This window comes from Pseudophryne corroboree, chromosome 4, assembly GCF_028390025.1.
Source record: "Pseudophryne corroboree isolate aPseCor3 chromosome 4, aPseCor3.hap2, whole genome shotgun sequence".
NCBI lineage: Eukaryota > Metazoa > Chordata > Amphibia > Anura > Myobatrachidae > Pseudophryne > Pseudophryne corroboree.
This window is the reverse complement of record NC_086447.1, coordinates 519,102,539-519,124,209: the sequence shown is the minus strand read 5'-3', so window position 1 is coordinate 519,124,209 and position 21,671 is coordinate 519,102,539. Positions and strand designations below refer to the sequence as shown.

At 45.8% G+C, this 21,671-nt stretch overlaps 1 protein-coding gene and 1 long non-coding RNA gene across 8 annotated transcripts in view; one reads left to right on the top strand and one right to left on the bottom strand.

Moving 5' to 3' along the window:
* Positions 1-18,979, bottom strand: part of LOC134909886 (uncharacterized) — a 47,814-nt gene extending 28,835 nt beyond the window's left edge. The window contains exon 1 of the long non-coding RNA XR_010176060.1: positions 18,925-18,979. This is a non-coding gene — a long non-coding RNA (uncharacterized LOC134909886). The remainder of the gene's footprint in view (positions 1-18,924) is intronic.
* Positions 1-21,671, top strand: part of TBC1D32 (TBC1 domain family member 32) — an 851,129-nt gene that overhangs the window by 532,723 nt on the left and 296,735 nt on the right. For all 7 annotated transcript variants that reach the window (XR_010176059.1, XM_063917235.1, XM_063917238.1 and 4 more), the window contains one exon: positions 18,950-19,072. Coding sequence is in view for 6 of the 7 variants with exons in the window: in XM_063917235.1 (XP_063773305.1) it covers positions 18,950-19,072 (123 nt within the window). In the remaining variant the exon portion in view is untranslated. The remainder of the gene's footprint in view (positions 1-18,949; positions 19,073-21,671) is intronic.

The window sequence follows — 21,671 nt, the reverse complement described above, 5'->3', positions numbered from 1 at the left end:
GAGAATAAGCCACTGTCAGAACGTCACAATATAGATTTACTTTACAAGGTGCCCGATGGAAGGGATGTCTGTTGTATCAGTTGCAGTAGCTGAGGTGGACCTTGTTTTTCTGTTCTCCTACATGTCATTATGAAGGGTGCAATATTATTATTATTATTATTATTTATCATCGTCGGACTTGTGCAGATACAATAATTTCAACAACAAAAATACACAGAGAAAGTTTAGTTGTTATGTGACGAATAACATCCACAAGTATTTTTTCTGTTTTGTTTGAGGCAAGGCAGAACAAAAAGAATTGGCTTTTTAGGAGCTTATATATTGAACAAGAGGACAGAGTAAAAAAGAAAATTAAAAAAGCTAAGCAGAGAGCTTGGGTAACTAGGGAAACGCTTTTCATAGCAAGTATTCAGCTGGCTAAGGGAACAGATGGAGAAGTTGAAAAAGTACATTGTTGTTTTAACAGTGTTGTTAAGAGCAGTAAGTGTATACGCAGTAAAAAAAAAAATAGACTGATGTACAATATCCAGCAAGTTAAGTCAAGAGAGATTAGAGGTTTGGAGACTATATGCAGATTTATTGTAGTTGATATTGAAACCCAATAGAAGTAATTAACTGATGATAGAGTGGATGAGCATATGTGGAAAAGGAGCTTAAGCCAGCACAGAAAGGAAAAAGTGAAGAGGTAGGTTTGGAATTGGATTTAGAAGGGCTGTCAGAAAGATAAAGTAGAAACATGCAGTATTCAAGATACAGCAGCATGCCGGCATAGGGGCGAGCGCTAGAAAGCCCCTTGCGGTCTTGCTGCACTCGCCGCGCTGCAGGCTTGGTGGCTCGCTGCGCTTGCCACAGGTTCTTTTCCCACTCTATGGGTGTCATGGACACACATGAGTGGGACTAGCCCTGGCGCAACTGTCGACATTCTTAGCGGTCGGGATCTCGGCGTCTGTATTCTGACCACCGGAATATTAACTACATCCCGTTTATATAGGACAGAGGAGTGTATTGCATCAAAGGAGTGATGCCGGTATGGGTATGTAAGAATATTGTTAATGTAATTTGCAGTTGACACACAACTTTGTTTTTGTGAAGTAAACTTCTGTTTACATTTTTAAGAGGTATTTCTATCCAAAGTTAAGAATTGCATAATATCTATAATTAAACATAGTGGTAAAAGAAGACCCTTATCTGGAAAGTTTACTCTGTATCCGTGATGGGCAACCTGATACTCTTGAAGGGCCACTACTGTTGTCCTCCATTCTTATAAATAGCTGCATATAACCCTTAATCTTATTATTATTATTATTAATAATAATAATAATAATAATCAGAGATAAGCAGGTCTGGTTCGCCGAGAACCGGACCCACCCGGACTTAGCGATCCTAGCCAGGATCTGAGTCCGTCTCGAGTTTTCCCCCTTACTCAGACCCAAAAATTAGGCAAACGTCATCCACCTGTAGTTTTGGATTCTATAAATGTCCCCTGTGATTGGCTTTGGAGCTTGTACAGTGCAGACGTGTCTGTACTGTGTCCGTCCAGCGGTGCTGTGTTGTCCATCCTGGGGCTCTGCCCCAGTGTTAAAAGCATAAAACTAATATTTTATTAATTTAAAATAAACAATGTTTTTTGTGCTGTACCCCAGTATACATACAGTATGTGTGTGGACATGGGTGCTCTGTCTGTCCATCCAGTGTCTCCGCTTCAGTGTAAAATAAAAATAATAAAATGTATTTATTTACTATTAACTGTTTCTTATATAGCGCAGCATATTCCATTGCGCTTTACAATTAGAACAACAGTAATAGAACAAAACTGGGTAAAAACAGACAGACCTAGAGGTAGGACGGCCCTGCTCGCAAGCTTACAATCTATGGAAAGCTAAAAAGCCTAAAATGTAATTCTAAAAATTTTTTTTTTGTGTTTGTGTTTTATTTATATAAGTACTGTGACACTGCCGGTCGGACCGCAGTATATTATTATTTCTTACTCATATACATATTGTGTGACACTGTTGGTGAAAGTCAACCACAGTGTAATCTATTATATTTTGTACTCGTACACATTTTGTGCAACACTGTGGGTGAAGGTGGTACCATAGTAATATATTTTGTTTAAACTCATACTCGTGAAAGTAGACCATAATGTTAGATTATTATTGTACATGTATTGTGACACTGTGGGTAGTACATTCTTTGTACAAGTTGTGGTGTGTGCTGTACCCCACTTGGTTCGTGTATGTTGATAGATATGGAGGACGAACAATTGAGAGGAGAGCAGGAAGCACATACTAGTGCTGCAGGTGCTGCCACCAGTCATGATGATACAATTCCATCAACGTCCTCTACTAAGGCTGATGCCCAAGGGCATAGACGGCTTAAGGGGGTGATTCAGACCTGATCGCTGCTGTGCGTTTTCGAACAGCGGGCAATCAGGTGGTCAATGCGAATGCATATGCACCGCAATGTGCACGCGCATCGCACAACAACAAAGGGCATCGCCGATCAGCGATGGGATGCTGCGAAAAATCTGATCGCACGGGCGTTCGCAAGGTGATTGACAGGAGGAAGCCGCTTGTGGGTGGTAACTGACCATTTACTGGGAGTGTCCGGAAAAACGCAGGCGTGTCCAAGCATTTTCAGGGAGGTTGTCTGACGTCAGCTCCGGCCCCGATCAGCCTGTTCTCATCGCACTGTAGGAGAAAGTCCTGGGCTGCGCACAGACTGCACACAGTGGATTTTTGCAGCTTTGTTTACACATGAAATCGCACACTTGCACTGCGAATTTACATTCCCCCAGGAGGCAGTGACTATCCGAACGCAGGACAGCAAGTTTGCAGCCCAGCGATCAGGTCTGAATCACCCCCTAAATCAGGACATGTAAAATCAAAGAAAAAGTAAAAGTTGGATTAGTAAAAGTCGGATTAGTGCAATAACCAATAAAAATTGTTATCTATGCAATAAAGACCATCATCAATGCCCCCATTGATTAATTTCAATTTTTAGAATCAAACAAATTAAATTAAATTACTAATCAATCCTTCATTCCACTATATACATACTCTACCTCCCTTGGGCCCCTGATCATGTTAATTTATTAATTCAAAAATTAGTTGTGTATATTGGTCAAAAACATACATATTTACAACTTTACAACATGGTACATACTGTGTGTAAAGCTGGCTGAGGCAACCTCAGGCATTCCACCTGTTATTGACAAACAACTTCCATCAGGCCCGGCAAACAGCATGGATCCTGGGAATTATAGTTCAGCTGGAGAGCCACAGGCTACTTTTCTCTGATGTAGATCAGCAAATCTTAGTCCCATTATCCCCAACAACCACCCTGAGCACAAAATAAACATATGTTTACAGTGTATACTATTAGCACCTCCACAAACAAGGCCACCACCTTTTTATTCGATGTAAAAAAAATATAGCATACTGTAGCTGTCACTAATTCACACTGGGGGGCCGTCATTTATGGTCTGCTCCCTATGGTTATCAATTTTCATGAGGATGTGGCATAAAATGGCTGCATACACAGTGTGTTAGTGACAGGTGCTCTTTAGATGTCACTGTAGCTGTTGATCATGTGTTAGATGGTTGGTTGAACTTGAATCACATTAATTAGACACAATTTGGCTTCAGAGCGCCTGCTCCGATCTACGCCAAAACATCTCTGTGCAATAGTATACACTGTATGATGGGGGTCATTCCGAGTTGTTCGCTCGTTGCCGATTTTCACAACGGAGCGATTAAGGCAAAAATGCACATGCGCATGGTACGCAGTGCGTATGCGCTAAGTATTTTAGCACAAAACTTAGTAGATTTACTCACGTACGAACGAAGAATTTTCATCGTTGAAGTGATCGGAGTGTGATTGACAGGAAGTGGGTGTTTCTGGGCGGAAACTGACCGTTTTCTGGGAGTGTGCGGAAAAACGCAGGCGTGCCAGGATAAAACGCGGGAGTGTCTGGAGAAACGGGGGAGTGGCTGGCCGAACGCAGGGAGTGTTTGTGACGTCAAACCAGGAACAAAACGGGCTGAGCTGATCGCAGTGTAGGAGTAATGGCCCATACACATTAGACGATGTCGCTCTGTGAGCGACATCGTCTAACGTTTCCCCCTCCCGGGCCGTCCGGTCGGCGGCCGCCTGTACGCACTGAGCGATATGACCGCTCATATCGCTCAGTGACGTCACGCCCCCGCCAGTCCTGCATGAAGGTCGTGGACGACAGTCCACATCCTTCATGCATGCCCTACCGACAGCGACGATCGTTGCCGACCCGCGGGGCCGCGCATCGGTCGTCGCTGGCGGCATACACACTTAACGATAAAATGAGCGACGTCGCTCAAGGAGGGGGAAAATGAGCGACGTCGCTCATTTTATCGTTAAGTGTGTATGGACCTTAAGTCTCGAGCTACTCAGAAACTGCTAAGAATTTTCTATTCGCAATTCTGCTAATCTTTCGTTCGCAATTCTGCTATGCTAAGATACACTCCCAGAGGGCGGCGGCCTAGCGTGTGCAATGCTGCTAAAATCTGCTAGCGAGCGAACAACTCGGAATGACCCCCGATATCTCCTGACAAACTCTCCTCGCTCAAATAGCGAACCTTCTCCAGGTTCAAAGATGTCTTTCAGGAACTGAATAACTTAGGGCCTAATTCAGACCTGATCGCTACTGTAAATTTGTTAGCAGTTGGGCAAAACCATGTGCACTGCAGGGTAGGCAGAGATAACATGTGCAGAGAGAGTTAGATTTGGGTGGGTTATTTTGTTTCTGCGCAGAGTAAATACTGGTTGCTTTATTTTTACATTGCAATTTAGATTGCAGATTGAACAGACCCCACCCAAATCTAACTCTCTCTGCACATGTTATATCTGCCCTCCCTGCAGTGCACATGGGGGTAATTCAGAGTTGATCGCAGCAGCAAATTTGTTAGCAGTTGGTCAAAACCATGGCCCTCATTCCGAGTTGATCGGTCGCAAGGCGAATTTAGCAGAGTTACACACGCTAAGCCGCCGCCTACTGGGAGTGAATCTTAGCTTCTTAAAATTGCGACCGATGTATGCGCAATATTGCGATTACTAACTACTTAGCAGTTTCAGAGTAGCTTCAGACTTACTCTGCCTGTGCGATCAGTTCAGTGCTTGTCGTTCCTGTTTGACGTCACAAACACACCCAGCGTTCGCCCAGGCACTCCCACCGTTTCTCCGGCCACTCCTGCGTTTTTTCCGGAAACGGTAGCGTTTTCAGCCACACGCCCCTGAAACGCCGTGTTTCCGCCCAGTAACACCCATTTCCTGTCAATCACATTACGATCGCCGGAGCGAAGAAAAAGCCGTGAGTAAAAATACTTTCTTCATAGTAAAGTTACTTGGCGCAGTCGCAGTGCGAACTTTGCGCATGCGTACTAAGCGGATTTTCACTGCGATGCGATGAAAAATACCGAGCGAACAACTCGGAATGAGGGCCCATGTGCGCAGCAGGTGTGGCAGATATAACATTTGCAGAGAGAGTTAGATTTGGGTGGGTTATCTTTTTTTCTTTCCAGGGGTACCAGATTTTTTTAAATCGGCCCTGGGGAACCAGAGATGTCCGACTTGAAAGCAGTGGTCCCCATCTAAGCCTGTTAATTGCTCTTCCCAGCCAGATATCTGGGGTTCTGTCTGACTTAGAGTTTAAACCAAAAGCTGTGACTCTTCCCTATTGGTAGACACCGGCAGCTTGTCTCTACTATGCCCAGAACCAGAGATATCAGCCTTCAAGCAGCTGGTCCCTGCTCAAGCTCCACACGTCTAATATGCAGTTTTAGATTTTCGTTGGTGAATTGCTCTGGCTCCTGAACTCTGATCCCCAAGTCCCCAGAACCTTCTGAAAGGTGGGACTCTCTAGCTTTTTATCCCATTCAAAGCTAAGAAATATATTTTCAGAAACTTGAGATATCTGCAGTCAAGCAATCTGCCCTCCCACTGGAACATGATAAATATTAAGCCCACTCCACTATCCACCCTCCCCTATGTATTAAACACCCCTACCACCCTGGAAGTCATGTACCAGGGATTCTTCATTCAGCCCAATGTCCCCTTCTGCAGTTTAGCCCCATCTGGGCAGTAAAGGAGTAATTAGCAGAAATTACTGCTCCAGGTCCTACATGCTGAGCGGAAGATAGAACACCCCCTACCGCCCACGGGACATCAAAGCAGCCACTGATAGCACCCCCCACCCCTACCGCTGGAGGATGGGTAGGGGGCCCAGTGCACTGCTGTGCCCAGGGGCCTAAACTGCTGTTAAGACGGCCCTGACCCCACCCAAATCTAACTCTGCACATGTTATATCTGCCAGCCCCCCCCCAGACCCCCTTGCAGTGCACATGGTTTTGCCCAACTGCTAACAAATTTGCAGCAGCGATCATGTCTGAATTGGGCCCTTAATCCTACATTGAAGTTAAAAATTATTTTAACATGTTTAGTGAACCTTCTCCAGGTCAAAAATGTCTTTCAGTAACTGAAGAACTTGGTCCTACGTTAAAGTTGAAAATAGTTTTAACAGATGATTACAGCATTTAAAAATAATTGTTAGCTGCCACGTGTTTGCTGCCCATTGCTGCTGCTTAGCTTAGTCAAAGTAAAACATAGAGCTGCGTTAATAGAAGTTGTACCACTATAGCTGCAAACAATTCATAATGTATAAAATATACACATTTTCTCTATCATCCTAGAGGATGCTGGGGTCCACATTAGTACCATGGGGTATAGACGGGTCCACCAGGAGCCATTGGCACTTTAAGAGTTTTAGTGCGAGCTGGCTCCTCCCTCTATGCTCCTCCTACCAGACTCAGTTTAGAAAATGTTCTCGGAGGAGTCGGTCACAGCTAGGGGAGCTCTCCTGAGCTTTTCTAGTAAAAGTTATTTTAGAGGTTTTTTTTTTTTTTCAGGAGGCTGTTGGCAACAGCCTGCCTACAGCGTGGGACTAAGGGGGGGAGCAGTGTCCGCCCTGCGGGGTCTGAGCCACTGACTCCGCTGACTGGACACTGAGCTCCTGAGGGGTCGGATCAGTCTCCGCCACAGGGGAACCGCTCGCCCAAGCAGCATGCCGCCAACCCCTTACAGAGCTGAAGAAGTGAAGATGGCAGCAATGGGGAGGGAGCGCAGTATTAACTGCACTCCTGGGAAGGTACCAGAGGCACATAGTGCGGCACTGTGAGGGGCGCCCTGGGCCAGCGCTTACCCCCACACTGGTCAGCAAGCCTGTCGGGGTCCGTGGATCTCAGCCAGCAACTTTGCTCAGGCCAGTATAAACATCTGAAGAGCGGGAAGACCGCGCCATTAAGGGGGCGGAGCTTCTTTTCAGAGCGGACACAGCAGTGTTCCAGCGCCATTTTCCTGCCTGCACAGCGCTGGATGGAAGATCAGGTCCCTCCTCAGCAGCTCCATCTGACTGTACAGGGTACCAGGGGGTTGTAGAAGGGAGGGGAGGCTGCAAAACGACTGTGTCTCCTATTAAGGGACACAGTCTGCGCTGGTAAGAGGTTGCCTTTTACTAAAAGCGCTGTGTTGTGGGTTGGCTCCGATCTCTGTGTCTCTCTTGCCTTTCTTAGGGGGGAAACTGTCTGCCCCCACCTGTGTGTGTGTGGAGTGTTTGGTGGTCTCCTTTAGCTATGTCCAGGGACACTGTGTCATATGCTGCAGAGGATTTATCCTCCCAAGATGATCCCATTCCATGTAATCAGGTTAGCACTGGTTTAGCACAGATACCAGCAAGGGAACCAGAGTGGTTTTCCTCTATCAAAACTTGGATTTCTCAGATTTCTGACAGGGTTGTTAGTAATGAATCTGCAACCCAGGTATTACAGAGCTCTATGGCTGTATGGCATATGTCTGGTACCCCAGGACACCCCGCTATATACCCCCACAAACGTTCGCTTGTACATGTCACACAAGACGACACGGATACCGATTCTCACACTACAGACTGTGATGGGGATGTGTTGCGGGGGTCCGCATCTCTTGCAAGGGGGGTGCAATTATTGATAGAGGCTATCAGGGATGTGTTAAATGTTAATGATGCCACACCTGAGCAGGTTGAAGAGGCTTTTTTCACTAAAAATAAAAAAGCCTCGCTAACTTTCCCTGCGTCAAAGGAGTTGAATGCTATATTTGAAAAAGTATGGGAAAACCCTGAAAAGAAGTTCCAGATCCCTAAAAGGGTTCAGGTGGCTTTTCCTTTCCCTGAGGAGGATAGGAAAAAGTGGGAAAACCCTCCGATTGTTGACGCATCTGTGTCCAGACTCTCAAAAAAGGTGGTTTTGCCTGTTCCGGTGTCTACCACCTTAAAGGAGCCGGCAGATAGAAAGATTGATAACACGCTTAAATCAATGTATACTGCTTCTGGGGCCATATTACGTCCCACTATGGCTAGTGCATGGATTGCAAAAGCAATAGTAAAGTGGTCGGCTACCTTGCTTGAGGATTCGGATACGATGAATAGGGATGCTGCTGCATTATATTTACGCAACATACATGATTCTGCAGGTTTTATGGTAGAATCCATGAAAGACCTGGGTTCCATGGCTGCGGGCATTTCTTCCATGTCTGTTTCAGCTCGTCGGGGACTATGGCTGCGCCAGTGGTCGGCCGATGCGGAATCCAGAAGAAGTGTGGTGTCGCTACCCTATACAGGTCAGGCAGGCTCTCTTTGGGGAAGCTCTAGACGCGTGGATATCCACCGCTACAGCGGGTAAGTCTCCGGTTCTTCCCTCAGCAGCACCTGCTCCGAAGAAATCTTTCTCCTCAGCTGCACCGCAGTCCTTTCGGCCTAACAAGCCCAGAAAGGCCAGAACATCCAATACCTTCTTTAGGGGAGGTCGGGTTAAGTCCAAGAAACCTGCCGCTGCAGGTTCCCAGGAACAAAAGCCTGCTTCAGGTACCCCAAAGTCCTCCACATGACGGTGGGCTGCACGCCCCGGAGGTGGGGCCAGTGGGAGCGAGACTCAGACATTTCAGTCATGTCTGGGTTTCGTCCGGCCTGGATCCCTGGGTAGTAGATATTGTGTCTCAGGGATCCAGCCTGTAATTTCAAAGTCTCATTGCTTTTTCAAGTCGGGGGTTGCCAACTCTGTTGGAGGACAGCACAGTACTTCAAGACGCTGTCCAAAAGCTGGTAGAGGCACAGGTCATTGTGCCAGTACCACCTCACATGCTGAACAAAGGTTACTATTCTAACCTTTTTGTGTTAGCGAAACCGGATGGTTCGGTCAGGCCCATTCTGAACTTAAAATCATTGAACCCTTTTCTAAAGGAGTTCAAGTTCAAGATGGAGTCCCTCAGGGCGGTGATATCAGGTCTGGAAGAAGGGGAATTCCTGGTATCACTGGATATCAAGGATGCGTACCTCCACATTCCTATCTGGCTGCCACATCAGGCTTATCTCCGCTTCGCATTGCTGGACTGTCATTTTCAGTTCCAGGCCCTGCCATTCGGCCTCTCCACAGCACCGATGGTGTTTACCAAGGTGATGGCGGAAATGATGATGCTCCTCCGCAAGCAGGGTGTGAACATCATTCCATATCTGGACAATCTGCTGATAAAGGCATCGTCCAAGGAGAAGCTACTGCAGTCCATTGTTCTCACGACACGACTGCTTCAGAGTCATGGTTGGATACTGAACTTTCCAAAGTCACATTTGGAACCAACCCAGAGATTGCCATTTCTGGGAATGATCCTGGATACGGAAGTGCAGCGGGTGTTTCTTCCACAGGAAAAGGCGTTGGTGGTACAAGCCATGGTCTGGGATGTCCTGAAGCCACCCCGGGTGTCGGTTCATCAATGCATTCGCCTATTGGGAAAGAGGGTGGCCTCTTACGAGGCTCTCCAGTACGGGAGGTTCCACGCTCGGACCTTCCAACTAGATCTCCTGGACAAGTGGTCGGGTTCTCATCTCCACATGCACCAGAAAATTTGTCTGTCGCCAAAGGCGAGGATTTCAATCCTCTGGTGGCTCCAATTGCCTCACCTCCTGGAGGGCCGCAGGTTCGGGATTCAGGACTGGGTCCTTCTAACGACGGATGAGAGCCTCAGGGTCTGGGGAGCAGTCATTCAAGGAGTGACCTTCCAAGGACGGTGGTCAAGCCTGGAAGCCGGCCTGCCCATAAACATTCTGGAACTAAGACACGTCTACAACTGTCTTCTTCAGGCGGGGCCCCTCTTCTAAGAAATCGGGCCATCCAAGTGCAGTCGTACAACGTAACAACAGTGGCTTACATAAACCGCCAGGGCGGAACGAAGAGCAGAGCGGCAATGGCAGAGGTGACAAGAATACTCCTCTGGACAGAAAAACACGCGTTATCGCTGTCAGCCATCTTCATTCCGGGAGAAGACAACTGGGAATTAGACTTCCTCAGCAGACACGATCTCCAGCCAGGAGAGTGGGGCCTCCATCTGGAGGTGTTCGAGGAAATAACGGATCTTTGGGGTTTACCCCAAATAGACATGATGGCCTCGCGTCTCAACAAGAAGCTTCAGCGTTATTGTTCCAGTACGAGGGATCCACAGGCAGTGGCAGTGGACGCCGTGGTGTCTCCGTGGGTGTTCCAGTCAGTGTACGTGTTTCCACCACTCCCACTCATACCAAGAATCTTAAAGCTCATATGGAGAGCAAGTTTTCAAGCAATCCTTATTGCCCCAGACTGGCCAAGAAGGGCTTGGTACGCGGATCTACTGCAAGAAGAGCCGAGGCCTCTTCCTCTTCGGGAGGAACTGTTACAGCAGGGGCCGTTTGCCTATCAAGACTTACCGCGGCTACGTTTGACGGCATGGAAGTTGAGCTCCTGATTCTTGCTCGGAAGGGCATTCCGAAGAAGGTTATTCCAACCCTCATACAGGCTAGGAAAGGGGTAATGTCTAAACATTACCATCGTATTTGGAAGAAATATGTCTCTTGGTGTGAGCCCAAAAAGTTTCCTACGGTGGAGTTTCAACTGGGACGTTTCCTCCTCTTCCTGCAAGCAGGAGTGGATATGGGTCTGAGGTTGGGATCTGTGAAGGTCCAGATTTCAGCCCTATCCATTTTCTTTCAGAAACAATTGGCTGCCCTTCCTGAGGTTCAGACCTTTTTGAAGGGAGTTCTGCATATCCAACCTCCCTTTGTACCGCCTACAGCGCCTTGGGACTTTAAGGTGGTGTTGCAGTTCCTCCAGTCGGACTGGTTTGAACCTCTTCAGGAGGTAGAGGTCAAATTTCTTACATGGATGGCGGTCACTTTGTTGGCCTTAGCTTCTGCTAGACGTGTGTCTGAGCTGGGGGCTTTATCCTGTAAATGCCCTTTCTTGATCTTCCATGAAGATAGAGCTGAGCTCCGGACTAGTCAGCAGTTTCTTCCGAAGGTTGTGTTGGCATTTCATATCAACCAACCTATTGTGGTGCCAGTGGCTACTGACTCCTCGATTATTTCAAAGGCCTTGGATGTCATAAGGGCTCTGAAGATATATGTGAAGAGAACTTCTCGTCACAGGAAGTCGGACTCTGTTTGTCCTAGATGATCCCAAGAAAATTGGGTGTCTTGCTTCTAAGCAGACTATTTCTCACTGGATTAGGTTCACTATCCAGCACGCTTATTGTACGGCAGGACTGCCGTGTCCAAAATCTGCTAAGGCCCACTCTGCTCGTAAGGTGGGGTCTTCCTGGGTGGCTGCCCGGGGTGTCTCAGCAGTGCAACTTAGCCGAGCTGCAACTTGGTCTGGGTCAAACACGTTTGCAAAGTTTTACAAATTCAATACTTTGGCCTCTGATGATCTGAAATTCAGTCAATCAGTTCTGCAGGAGCCTCCACACTCTCCCTCCCATTCTGGGAGCTTTGGTACATCCTCATGGTACTAATGTGGACCCCAACATCCTCTAGGACGTAAGAGAAAATAGGATTTTGGTACCTACCGGTAAATCCTTTTCTCATAGTCAGTAGAGGATCCTGGGCGCCCGCCCAGCTCTTTGTTTTCCTGCAATTGTTATATGGTTCAGTACAACTTCGTTTTAGTTGAGTACTGCTTTGTTACTTGGTAAGTAATGTTTCAGCTGTTGCTGAGTAGTTCAAGCTAGTTGGCTTGACGTGCCTTGTGTGTGTGAGCTAGTATAAATCTCACCACTATTCTGTGTATAATCCTCTCAAAGATGTCCGTCTCCTCGGGCACAGTTTCTAGACTGAGTCTGGTAGGAGGGGCATAGAGGGAGGAGCCAGCCCCCACTCTCAAACTCTTAAAGTGCCAATGGCTCCTGGTGGACCCGTCTATACCCCATGGTACTAATGTGGACCCCAGCATCCTCTTCGGACTACGAGAAAAGGATTTACCGGTCGGTACCAAAATCCTATTTTTATTTGTTATTAATACATACAATAAATGTAAACTAAAATGTATGTAGGTGCACACCTGGGTTAGTTTAACTTAAAGGGGCGAATATTCTCTGATTAACCAGTATTTAAAAAATATGAATACACAAGCACTTTTTCTTCTCCCCACTTTCGAGAACGGGGTGAGTTAAATGTAATTTGCAATCAATGTGTCACAGTTATAAATATAATGTCATTAATAAGTGGATAGGTACCACTTCCAATAAGCTTACTGAGAGCTGCTTCAAGCGGCACTCCCCCTTTTCTCTATGAAGTGTAGTGAGAAAAGGATCTGCCCGCAGTTGCCATCGATTGCATTTTCTCCTATAGCGGACACAAAAGGGGCTCCGGGGCTTGCTGTATAGTCTCCAAGTGACTTGAATGTCTGAATCAAGCAGCCGTCCATGGCTGTGAATGTAAAGCCGCACCTGTATTTCACCTTGTATAGCAGTGTCCCAGAGGAGATCAACAGCAAATATGTATTGCAGCAGCAAGTCACCCAACACGTTTCTCTCAAAGGAGCTTAGTCAGCCAGCTAGCTTGGTGCAATATTTTGGCTTAAACTGAAATGATTATTGAGAGCTGTGAAATGGTCAGAATAGAGAGGAACTGACTGGAAATAAATGTTATTGAGGGTAATAATGCTGTCGGAACAAAAACAGGCTAAAATGTTGTGATTTTAGCTGTTTTTATGATTTTTGTTAAAAAAAAAATACAGATCATAAACCAAAACCCGCAAGGGTGGTTTTGGTAAAACCAATACAGATTCAAAACATGAAAGAGATACAGATCCCAAACCCAAAACCCATAACCCATTATTTGGGCCGGTGCACATCCCTAATAATAACATTAATAAGGACCTCTGTACCTAAACTTTTTTTCATTTCTGAATACTCCCATATAGCACTCACAACCGCTCTCTTGTACTGGCTCATAAATTCCCTGACTTACAAAAAATGCCTCTATACAGTATGCCTCTCAGACCCCCCACTTACCTTGTCAGGAAAAAAAAGAGAGGCCATAAGGTGCATTACTCTCCCTCTTTGTTCTATTAAATTGTCTCCCTGTGTTGTGCAAATTAGGTCACATGATGCGGAAGCCAGCTGTGCACACCACCTTAAGAGGCCTATTTATTAACATTATTTTAACAAAAAAAAAATGTGAAAAAGGGTGTTTTCACACCCATTACACATTATTTTACAGTGGCAAATGCAGGATTTCTAGACGGGGGGTTCCAGCTGCTTGATTTTAGAGTACATGTGGCCAGTCCATGAAGAGGGCATAATTATCATGAAACATCGATAGCATGAATCATACAAAGTGCAATGTACTTTAGGTCATAATTCCAACATATACAGGGTTAGCAAACACATTAAGCCATTAAATGTGACAGTAGGGATATCCTGCCTGAGTGGAATGCTTTATATCAGATGCGGGCACCAATCCAATTGCATTGGAGCGCGGCTTGTGTAGCGCCAGAATAACTTAGAAACTGCCCTCGACAAATATGTACACATAACAGTATTAATAATTAACCCTATAGATGGTCTACAGCAGAGCACCCCTAACAGTGCATGTTTTACAGATCTCCTAGTTGGTTCACACACGTGTATTAATTACTGGCAGACACATTTAAAAAGATCCAGTGTTGCTAATTATTTTATTTTTAATACTGAGGAGATCTTTAAAACATGCAGCTCTAGCAAAATTGTATTATAGTGATCATGGTGTGGACTAGAGAGGGGGGTTTCCAGGCAACCGGAAAACCCCCCCTGCGTTTGCCTTTGTTTTAGTATCACTGAAATGTATTAAAAGCTTTTGGAGCAGTTTTCTTAAAAAAAAACTGCTCCAAATCCTTTAATTTTTTATTTATTTTTATTTTTGTAGTAAGCCACATCGCATACTTACAATGGGAAATGCGATGTGGCTGAATATAGTTTAAAATAAAAAATAAAAAAATACAGCAGTGTGCCCTGTTATAATTACACCAGCTCAGGCTGGCAAAATCACAGGGCAGCACTGCGAGATCCCTACTTTTGCACAGCTTTCTCTGCCCCCTGGCAGAGAGAGCTGTGCGGGTACCAGCCAGTGTGATCAGCTCTGTGTATCCGATGGACAAACAGGCTGATCACTTGTAAAAAGAAAAAAAGTAAAAAAAAAAACCCAATACATACTTACCAGTTCAGGGAGCCGGTGATCGGCGCTTCGGTGCGGGCTGCCGGGCCCTCCATGTGCTGCACTGTGACCCATGGTGCAGTAAAGTGACACTGCAAGACAATAGCTCACTTTGCAGCACGGGGTCACAGTAGCGCACAGGATGCGGCGCCCGAAAGCCCAGCAGGAGCAGCAATCATCGGCTCCCTGGACTGGTGTAGTCACGACGGGGGGCTCGACCCGGCGGTAGTGGCGATGTCTGCAGCACCTGCACAGCAGGACATCAGCGTAATTTTCCCGAAAAATACCCCAATGATGCTGAGAGGCATCACAGGGACAGAGCTTGCTCACGAGCTCTGTCCCTGTATGCCATGGGTCTCCAACCTGTGGCCCTCCAGCTGCTGTGAAACTACACATCCCAGCATGCCATGCCAAGTTTTGCTATTAAGGTATGCTAAAACTAAGGCAGGGCATGCTGATTGTGTAGTTACACAGCAGCTGGATGGCCGCAGGTTGAAGACCCATGCTGTATGCGATAATTGATGCATATGTGCGATGTAATCAATTATCACAGTGCAGATTCTGGCAATTTTATCACACCACATCTGCATCATTGGATGCGGATGGTGATAAAAAGGCCCCTAAGTCTTATTCTCTGCTTTATGTAATAATGCATAGAATGGGGTATAAAGAGGGAGGTTACAGGTAAAGGGCACACCAAGTCGCCTATTTCTCTTTACTTTTCTATAGCAAAGTGCTCCAGAATGTGTTGGTAATAGCTTTTCTTTGTTTTCTGCATACAAATACCACTTTTTGTCTTCTACTTCTCTAGTCCTCATGCTCTCTCTCGTCAGTCTTTGTTCATGCACATTGTTGTCACAAAACTCTGAGAGATAGGATTTACTATTTGTTTATTTTTTGGTGCGTCCTTTAAGGTGCATACACACGGAGCGATATAACTGAGCGATTTTGACTATATAGTCAAAATCGCTCAGAAAGTTAGTGCAGATCGCTCCGTGTGTACACAGGCAGCGATAGCGTTGCGCGTCCCCGCCAGGTCGCTATCGCTGGGAAAAATAGTCAGTGCAGGCAAGTCAATTTTAGCTATGTCGCTGGGAAAGTTAGTTAAAATCGCTAGAGGCCAGCGATTTTTCCCAGCGATAGCGATGTTGGCGGTGGTGCGGGCGGCGGCGGGTGGTGGCGGCGGTGCGGGCGGCGGCGGGTGGCAGTGTGGGCGGCGGCGGTGGCGGCGGCGGGTTGCGGTGGCGGTGTGGGCGGCGGCGGGTTGAGGCGGTGGTGCGGGCGGCGGCGGTGCGGGCGGGGGAAATTTACCTTTATCTTGCAGAGTTTGGCAGCGGAGCGGTACCAGTTTCAAAAATGGCGCCTCAGCGTCATTTTTGAAATTCAAGATGGCCGCCGCGAGCCAATCACGGCTCGCCGCGTCATCGCCCCGCCCCCTCCCGCTGACTTATATAAGTCAGCGCGAGGCAGCGGCTTTCAGTCCGACGGCGGAGGAGGAGCGGAGAAGAGCTCCTGAAGACGCCGTGAAAGTCCTGGATGGGCGGCGGCTATGCAAAAGAGCTTAGCAGCCGCCGCCCACCAGGTGAAGACGCCGGAGCAAGACCCCAGAAGCCCTGGGGAGGTGGCGCCCCCCCAGGTGAAGACGCCGGAAGCCCTGGGAAGGCGGCGGCCATGCAAAAGAGCTTAAAGGCCGCCGCCCCCAGGTGAAGACCCAGTTTAATAAAGGATTTTTTAAAGAATGTGTCTGGTTTTTTTTTCAATATTTTCTTTACAGGTGGACTACAGGTGCCAGCGGGCCCTTTATGTCCGGGCATGCTGGCACTTGTGGTTCTCCAAGTGCCAGCATGCTGGGGCAGGCTTGCTGGGACCTGTAGGCCACCTGTAAAGAACAATATTACTATTGAAAGGCTATCAGCCTCCCATCCACCGCCCACGGATGGGGGGGACAGCCTCGGGCTTCACCCCTGGCCCTTGGGTGGCTGGAGGGGGGGACCCCTTGATTTAAGGGGTCCTCACTCCTCCAGTGTACCCCGGCCAGGGGTGACTAGTTGGGGGGGTAATGGCACGGCCGCAGGGACCAATATAAATGTGTCCCCCGGCTGTGGCATTATCTCCCTGGCTAGTGGAGCCCGGTGCTGGTTTGAAAAATACGGGGGACCCCTATGTCTTTTGTCCCCCGTATTTTTTAAACCAGGACCGGACGCAGAGCCCGGTGCTGGTTGTCTAAATATGGGGGAACCCTACTCATTTTTTCCTCTGTATTTTAACAACCAGGACTGGCTCAAAGAGCCCGAGGCTGGTTTTACATAGGAGGGGGGACCCCACGCAAATTTTTTTTTAACTTTTAGCTATTTAAATACCAGCCACCCTGTAAAATCGTCCTATACATGACACTCATCCCCTTATTTAAATGAGATAGTCAAAATCTCCCATAGCCAAAATCTCCCATAGCCAAAATCTCTTGCATAGTTAGACAAAATCTCTGGTAAAGTTAGTCAAAATCTCCTACTGCCAGTTCAAGGGAAAAGTTAGTCAAAATCTCTCATAGTCAAAATCTCTCCGTGTGTATGCACCTTTAGAACAGTTGTCTAGAGAGCACATACAGTATTATAAAATGTCTGTTATGCTGTTTTGATCATTTTTCATGAGTCCTTTTATCATAATTGGTTAAAAACATACACATGAATATTCAAATAGCATGCTGTTGTGTTGTGTCTGAGAAATACTTTGCTCTTTGTTTGCTGTTTATGGCAAGTTTATTTAAATAACATTTTAAATTGTATGTAATTCAAAGCTATTATTGTTAGGGTTGTAGAACTTGATACAACAGCATGATTTTTTTTTATTTTTTGATACATGACATAATAACTATTATTATTCAAAAAAAATTCAGATAAAAAGGCCAATAAAACAGATGATAGATAATTGTTAACAAAAAATATATATTTACCTGAAGTTGTATAGTCCCACATAATAATTCTTTCTGAATCCTATTCCACTGTCAGCCATTATGTACCTATGCTGTTTACCTCGGTCAGCTCGGTATAATAATTATAAGGTTATGACCATATATACCCAAGGGCATATGATCTACTTTATCAGAATTAATCTTAATTGCCAATTTACTATTAAAGCAGTTAGATTGTAACACTGCACAATTATTTTTATGAAATTAAAAAGTGATTACTGTCTAATAACCCGCACTCAATCAAGACTCAGGCATAGTGCTATGAAGCATATCTGCTGTAGCAGTCTTAGTCTATATATCCTCCTTAAGCATATTAATGATTTGGCATCCCGTCACTAATCTTAATACAACCATTGATCAATGCATATTATGTATTTTGCATTGCCAAAAGAAACATGTACAGGAATTGACCTATTGATATAGGAAAGCTTTAATATGAAAGAGAAATCAAAATGCTGGTGCTATTGTCTTTGTTTAACAGTGATGGAGACTGTGAGGTTATTATTCTAAAAGTACAATAAGCACAGTAAATCGATCCTTTAGCAAAATATGTTTTCAGTCTGTATTAATAAAACATGAATGTGTTTCATACTCTGAAGCTTGTTTCTTCTGCTTACTTTGTCTTCTAATCTTAAATAAGCTTAGTATTTACCTCCTAATGTTAACTTCATTTTAAATACAAATTGTTTTTCTCCAAATAACACTTGAGTAGGCTCTCCTATAGATCCCTTAATCTATCTTCTTGCAAGTCTGTTAATTCTTTTGTGTCTTTTTATTTAATGCTTAGGGGCCCTACACATATCGCGATGCGCCGCCGAGGTGCCCGACGGCCGATACGGCCGACAAGCAACCCGGCGGCGGGGGGGGGGCAGTGACGGGGGGAGTGAAGTTTCTTCACTCCCCCCGTCACGCGGCTGCATTGAAGTGCAGGCAAATATGGACGAGATCGTCCATATTGGCCTGCATGCACAGCCGACGGGAGACCAGCGATGAACGAGCGCGGGGACGCGCATCGTTCATCGCTGGAGTCTCCACACTGAAAGATATGAACGAGTTCTCGTTCATTTATGAACGAGATCGTTCATATCTTTCAGAAAATCGGCCAGTGTGTAGGGCCTATTAGAAATGAATATGCAATTTTTACTTTGAGGAGTATAAACTTCAACAAAGTATTATTTTATACTGGAGGAATAAGTTTTAACCTGGGATGTTTAGGAATTGTATACAGTACATCTCACTTGTACATTATAGCTCTATGATGATTCTGGGGATTATTAATGCACACTATTTGATTGTACCGTTCATGCCAACTAAATTTGAGCACTAACCTAACTGGGAAAATTATCTGTTGTAGAATTACTGTGTAGGTAAGAGAAGTAATCCAAAATTATGTACTTACAACCAGTGGACTTTTATTTTCATAGACCACGAACTCTTGAAGTTTCTTTCCTCTGGAAATACAGAGTCAACAGTAAGTTGGCTAGAGAATTGCAAGAGACTGTTCTGCAAGACTATTACATCTAAACCTGGATCTTTAAGGGGAGCTGGTGAGTGATTTATCTCATTAATTCAGAGGGAAGCCTCATGTATGCTAATGAAACAGACATTCTTGTAATGACCGGCTACTGTGGGAGGGACCTTTGTAGTGTTCTTACAAGTCAACAGCTGATACGTAGCTGGCAAAGTAATGGCACAAGTTTTTACAACCTTGCATTGGCACAGAGCTATTTATGTCTAACCCTATATTCCCTGTCCCTCAATGCCATAGCTCTTCATGAGTCCGACCTTTTAATGTATCCCAGTTGTATATACTAAATATATACTTTGTACAGTTAATAGTTAAATTATTATAATGTGTAGGAATATATATAAAATATCCAACTTTCAGTAAAAAGTAGTATTTATTAGTAGCCACCGAGTGTATAATAACACCACATGCAACAATTGGCATAGTTATTAGGGCATCTTATGATAGCATATTCCAAGCACAATTGCAAATATATATGTCTGTTGCCTTCGACCCCATCCCGGATCATTCAAGACCCACCACTCCAGCTAACATGCAGCAGTTGTAAACAGCATAAAGAAATTGGACTATTGGGACTTTATACCAGACAAGGCCATCTCAGGAGGAATTGAAAGGTCTATGACTGATACTTTCCTACAGGATTGGCATGGACTGTTACCAGTGAACTTTTGGGACGTGACTAAGCGCCATTCTACTTGTCTGTGGATATCTACTAAAGGTGGTCAAGGGAACACAGTTTAAGAAAGGGCACCAGAAATGTAAATGTTTTATAATTTTAAAGAACACATCATCTCTAATGATAAAATGAACATTTAGTGCTGGAAAACATTTAATCGTCAACATGCCATACACTACACGCAGTGGCGAGGAAAGGCTCAGGCCATGGCCTTCGTCCATCTGTGGATCTTTTAAAATGTCAGTGAATAATGAAAACACCTGTGCACCTGCTAGGTTACCTGAAAAATGTGAACTGTGTTGGGTCCTGAGGATCAAGTTTGAGAACCACTGCCCTAGAGGAATGCCTATTGCGGAAGCTGGGGCCAAACACAGGCATCTTCTTCTGTAACCTTATAATGATGATAATGCAACACCTTCTCACTATTAGAGGTGTCACCTTTAAATCAGGAAAATTAGTGCCCCCCCCCCCCAAAAAAAAAGAACACTAAGTGGGTCATTCTGACCCATTCGCATGCTGCAAATTTTTCGCAGCCGTGCGAACGGGTCACAACTGCGCATACGCGCGGGCCTCAATGCACAGGTGCGTCATTGCCCGGCGACGCCCGGCGCTAGGCAGCGACAAGAGCAGCGATGGAAGCTATTGCAGCGGAGCCCGCAAGAAGATTGACAGCAGGGAGGCGGATCTGGGTGTCAACTGACCGGTTTCTGGGAGTGGTGAGAGTTTCTCAGGTGTGTCGAGGCGTTTGCAGGGCGGGTGTATGACGTCAATTCTGGGACCTGACAGGCTGAAGAGAGCACTGTGGCTGAGTAAGTGCAGAGCTGCTCAGAAACTACACTAAACTTTTTTGCCCCGTTCCCCTGCACATGCGATCGCACACTTGCTAAGCTACAATACACTCCCCCATAGGCAGCGTCTATCTGATCGCACGGCCTGCAAAAAGTTGCAATGTGCGATCAACTCAGAATGACCCCCACAGGCTGAAGAAAAAAACTGTGTGTTCACAAATCCCTGAGGAGAGTCTAGGCTTATTTACGTTACCTACTGTATGTGTGAGTCTGACATTTCTGACATAGGGGGTAATTCAGAGTTGATTGCAGCAGCAAATTTGTTAGCAGTTGGGCAACACCATGTGCACTGCAGGGGGGGGGGGGGGCAGATATAACATTTGTAGAGAGAGAGTTAGATTTGGGTGGGTTATTTTGTTTCTGTGCAGGGTAAATACTAGCTGCTTTATTTTTACACTGCAATTAAGATTTCAGTTTGAACACACCCCACCCAAATCTAACTCTCTCTGCGCATGTTATATCTGCCCCCCCCCTGCGGTGCACATGGTTTTGCCCAACTGCTAACAAATTTACTGCTGCGATCAGGTCTGAATTAGGCCCATAGTACTCGTAGAGAAGGCCCCTTCCACCATTAATGCACCCTGTAGAAATGTGGGGATGAGCAGCACAAGTAAATATCGTGACATAGAAATTTTGGATGCTAGTGTGGAAGTGCAACAGGATGAGGGGAATATTTGTGTATCTGACGATAATGTGGATGAGGAGGATGTTTGTGACAATGCAAGTTAGCCACCAGTGGCAGCAGTTCTTGCCTGTGATAAAAAGAAGGTCAATGTCATGCCTGGGTAAAAGACCAAAAATAGCCACCTCTTTTGTGTGGAAGTATTTTTACCCAAATCCTGACAACATTTGTCAAGCCATCTGTACAACTTGTGAAGTAAAAGTAAGTTGAGGTAGGGAACCTCAACCCTACAAACATAGGCGTGCGCAGCACATTTTATTAGTGATGAGCGGGTTCGGTTTCCGAGAAACCGAACCCCCCCGAACTTTACCCTTTTTACACGGGTCCGAGCCATACTCGGATTCTCCCGTATGGCTCGGCTAACCCGAGCGCGCCCGAACGTCATCATCCCGCTGTCGGATTCTCGCGAGAT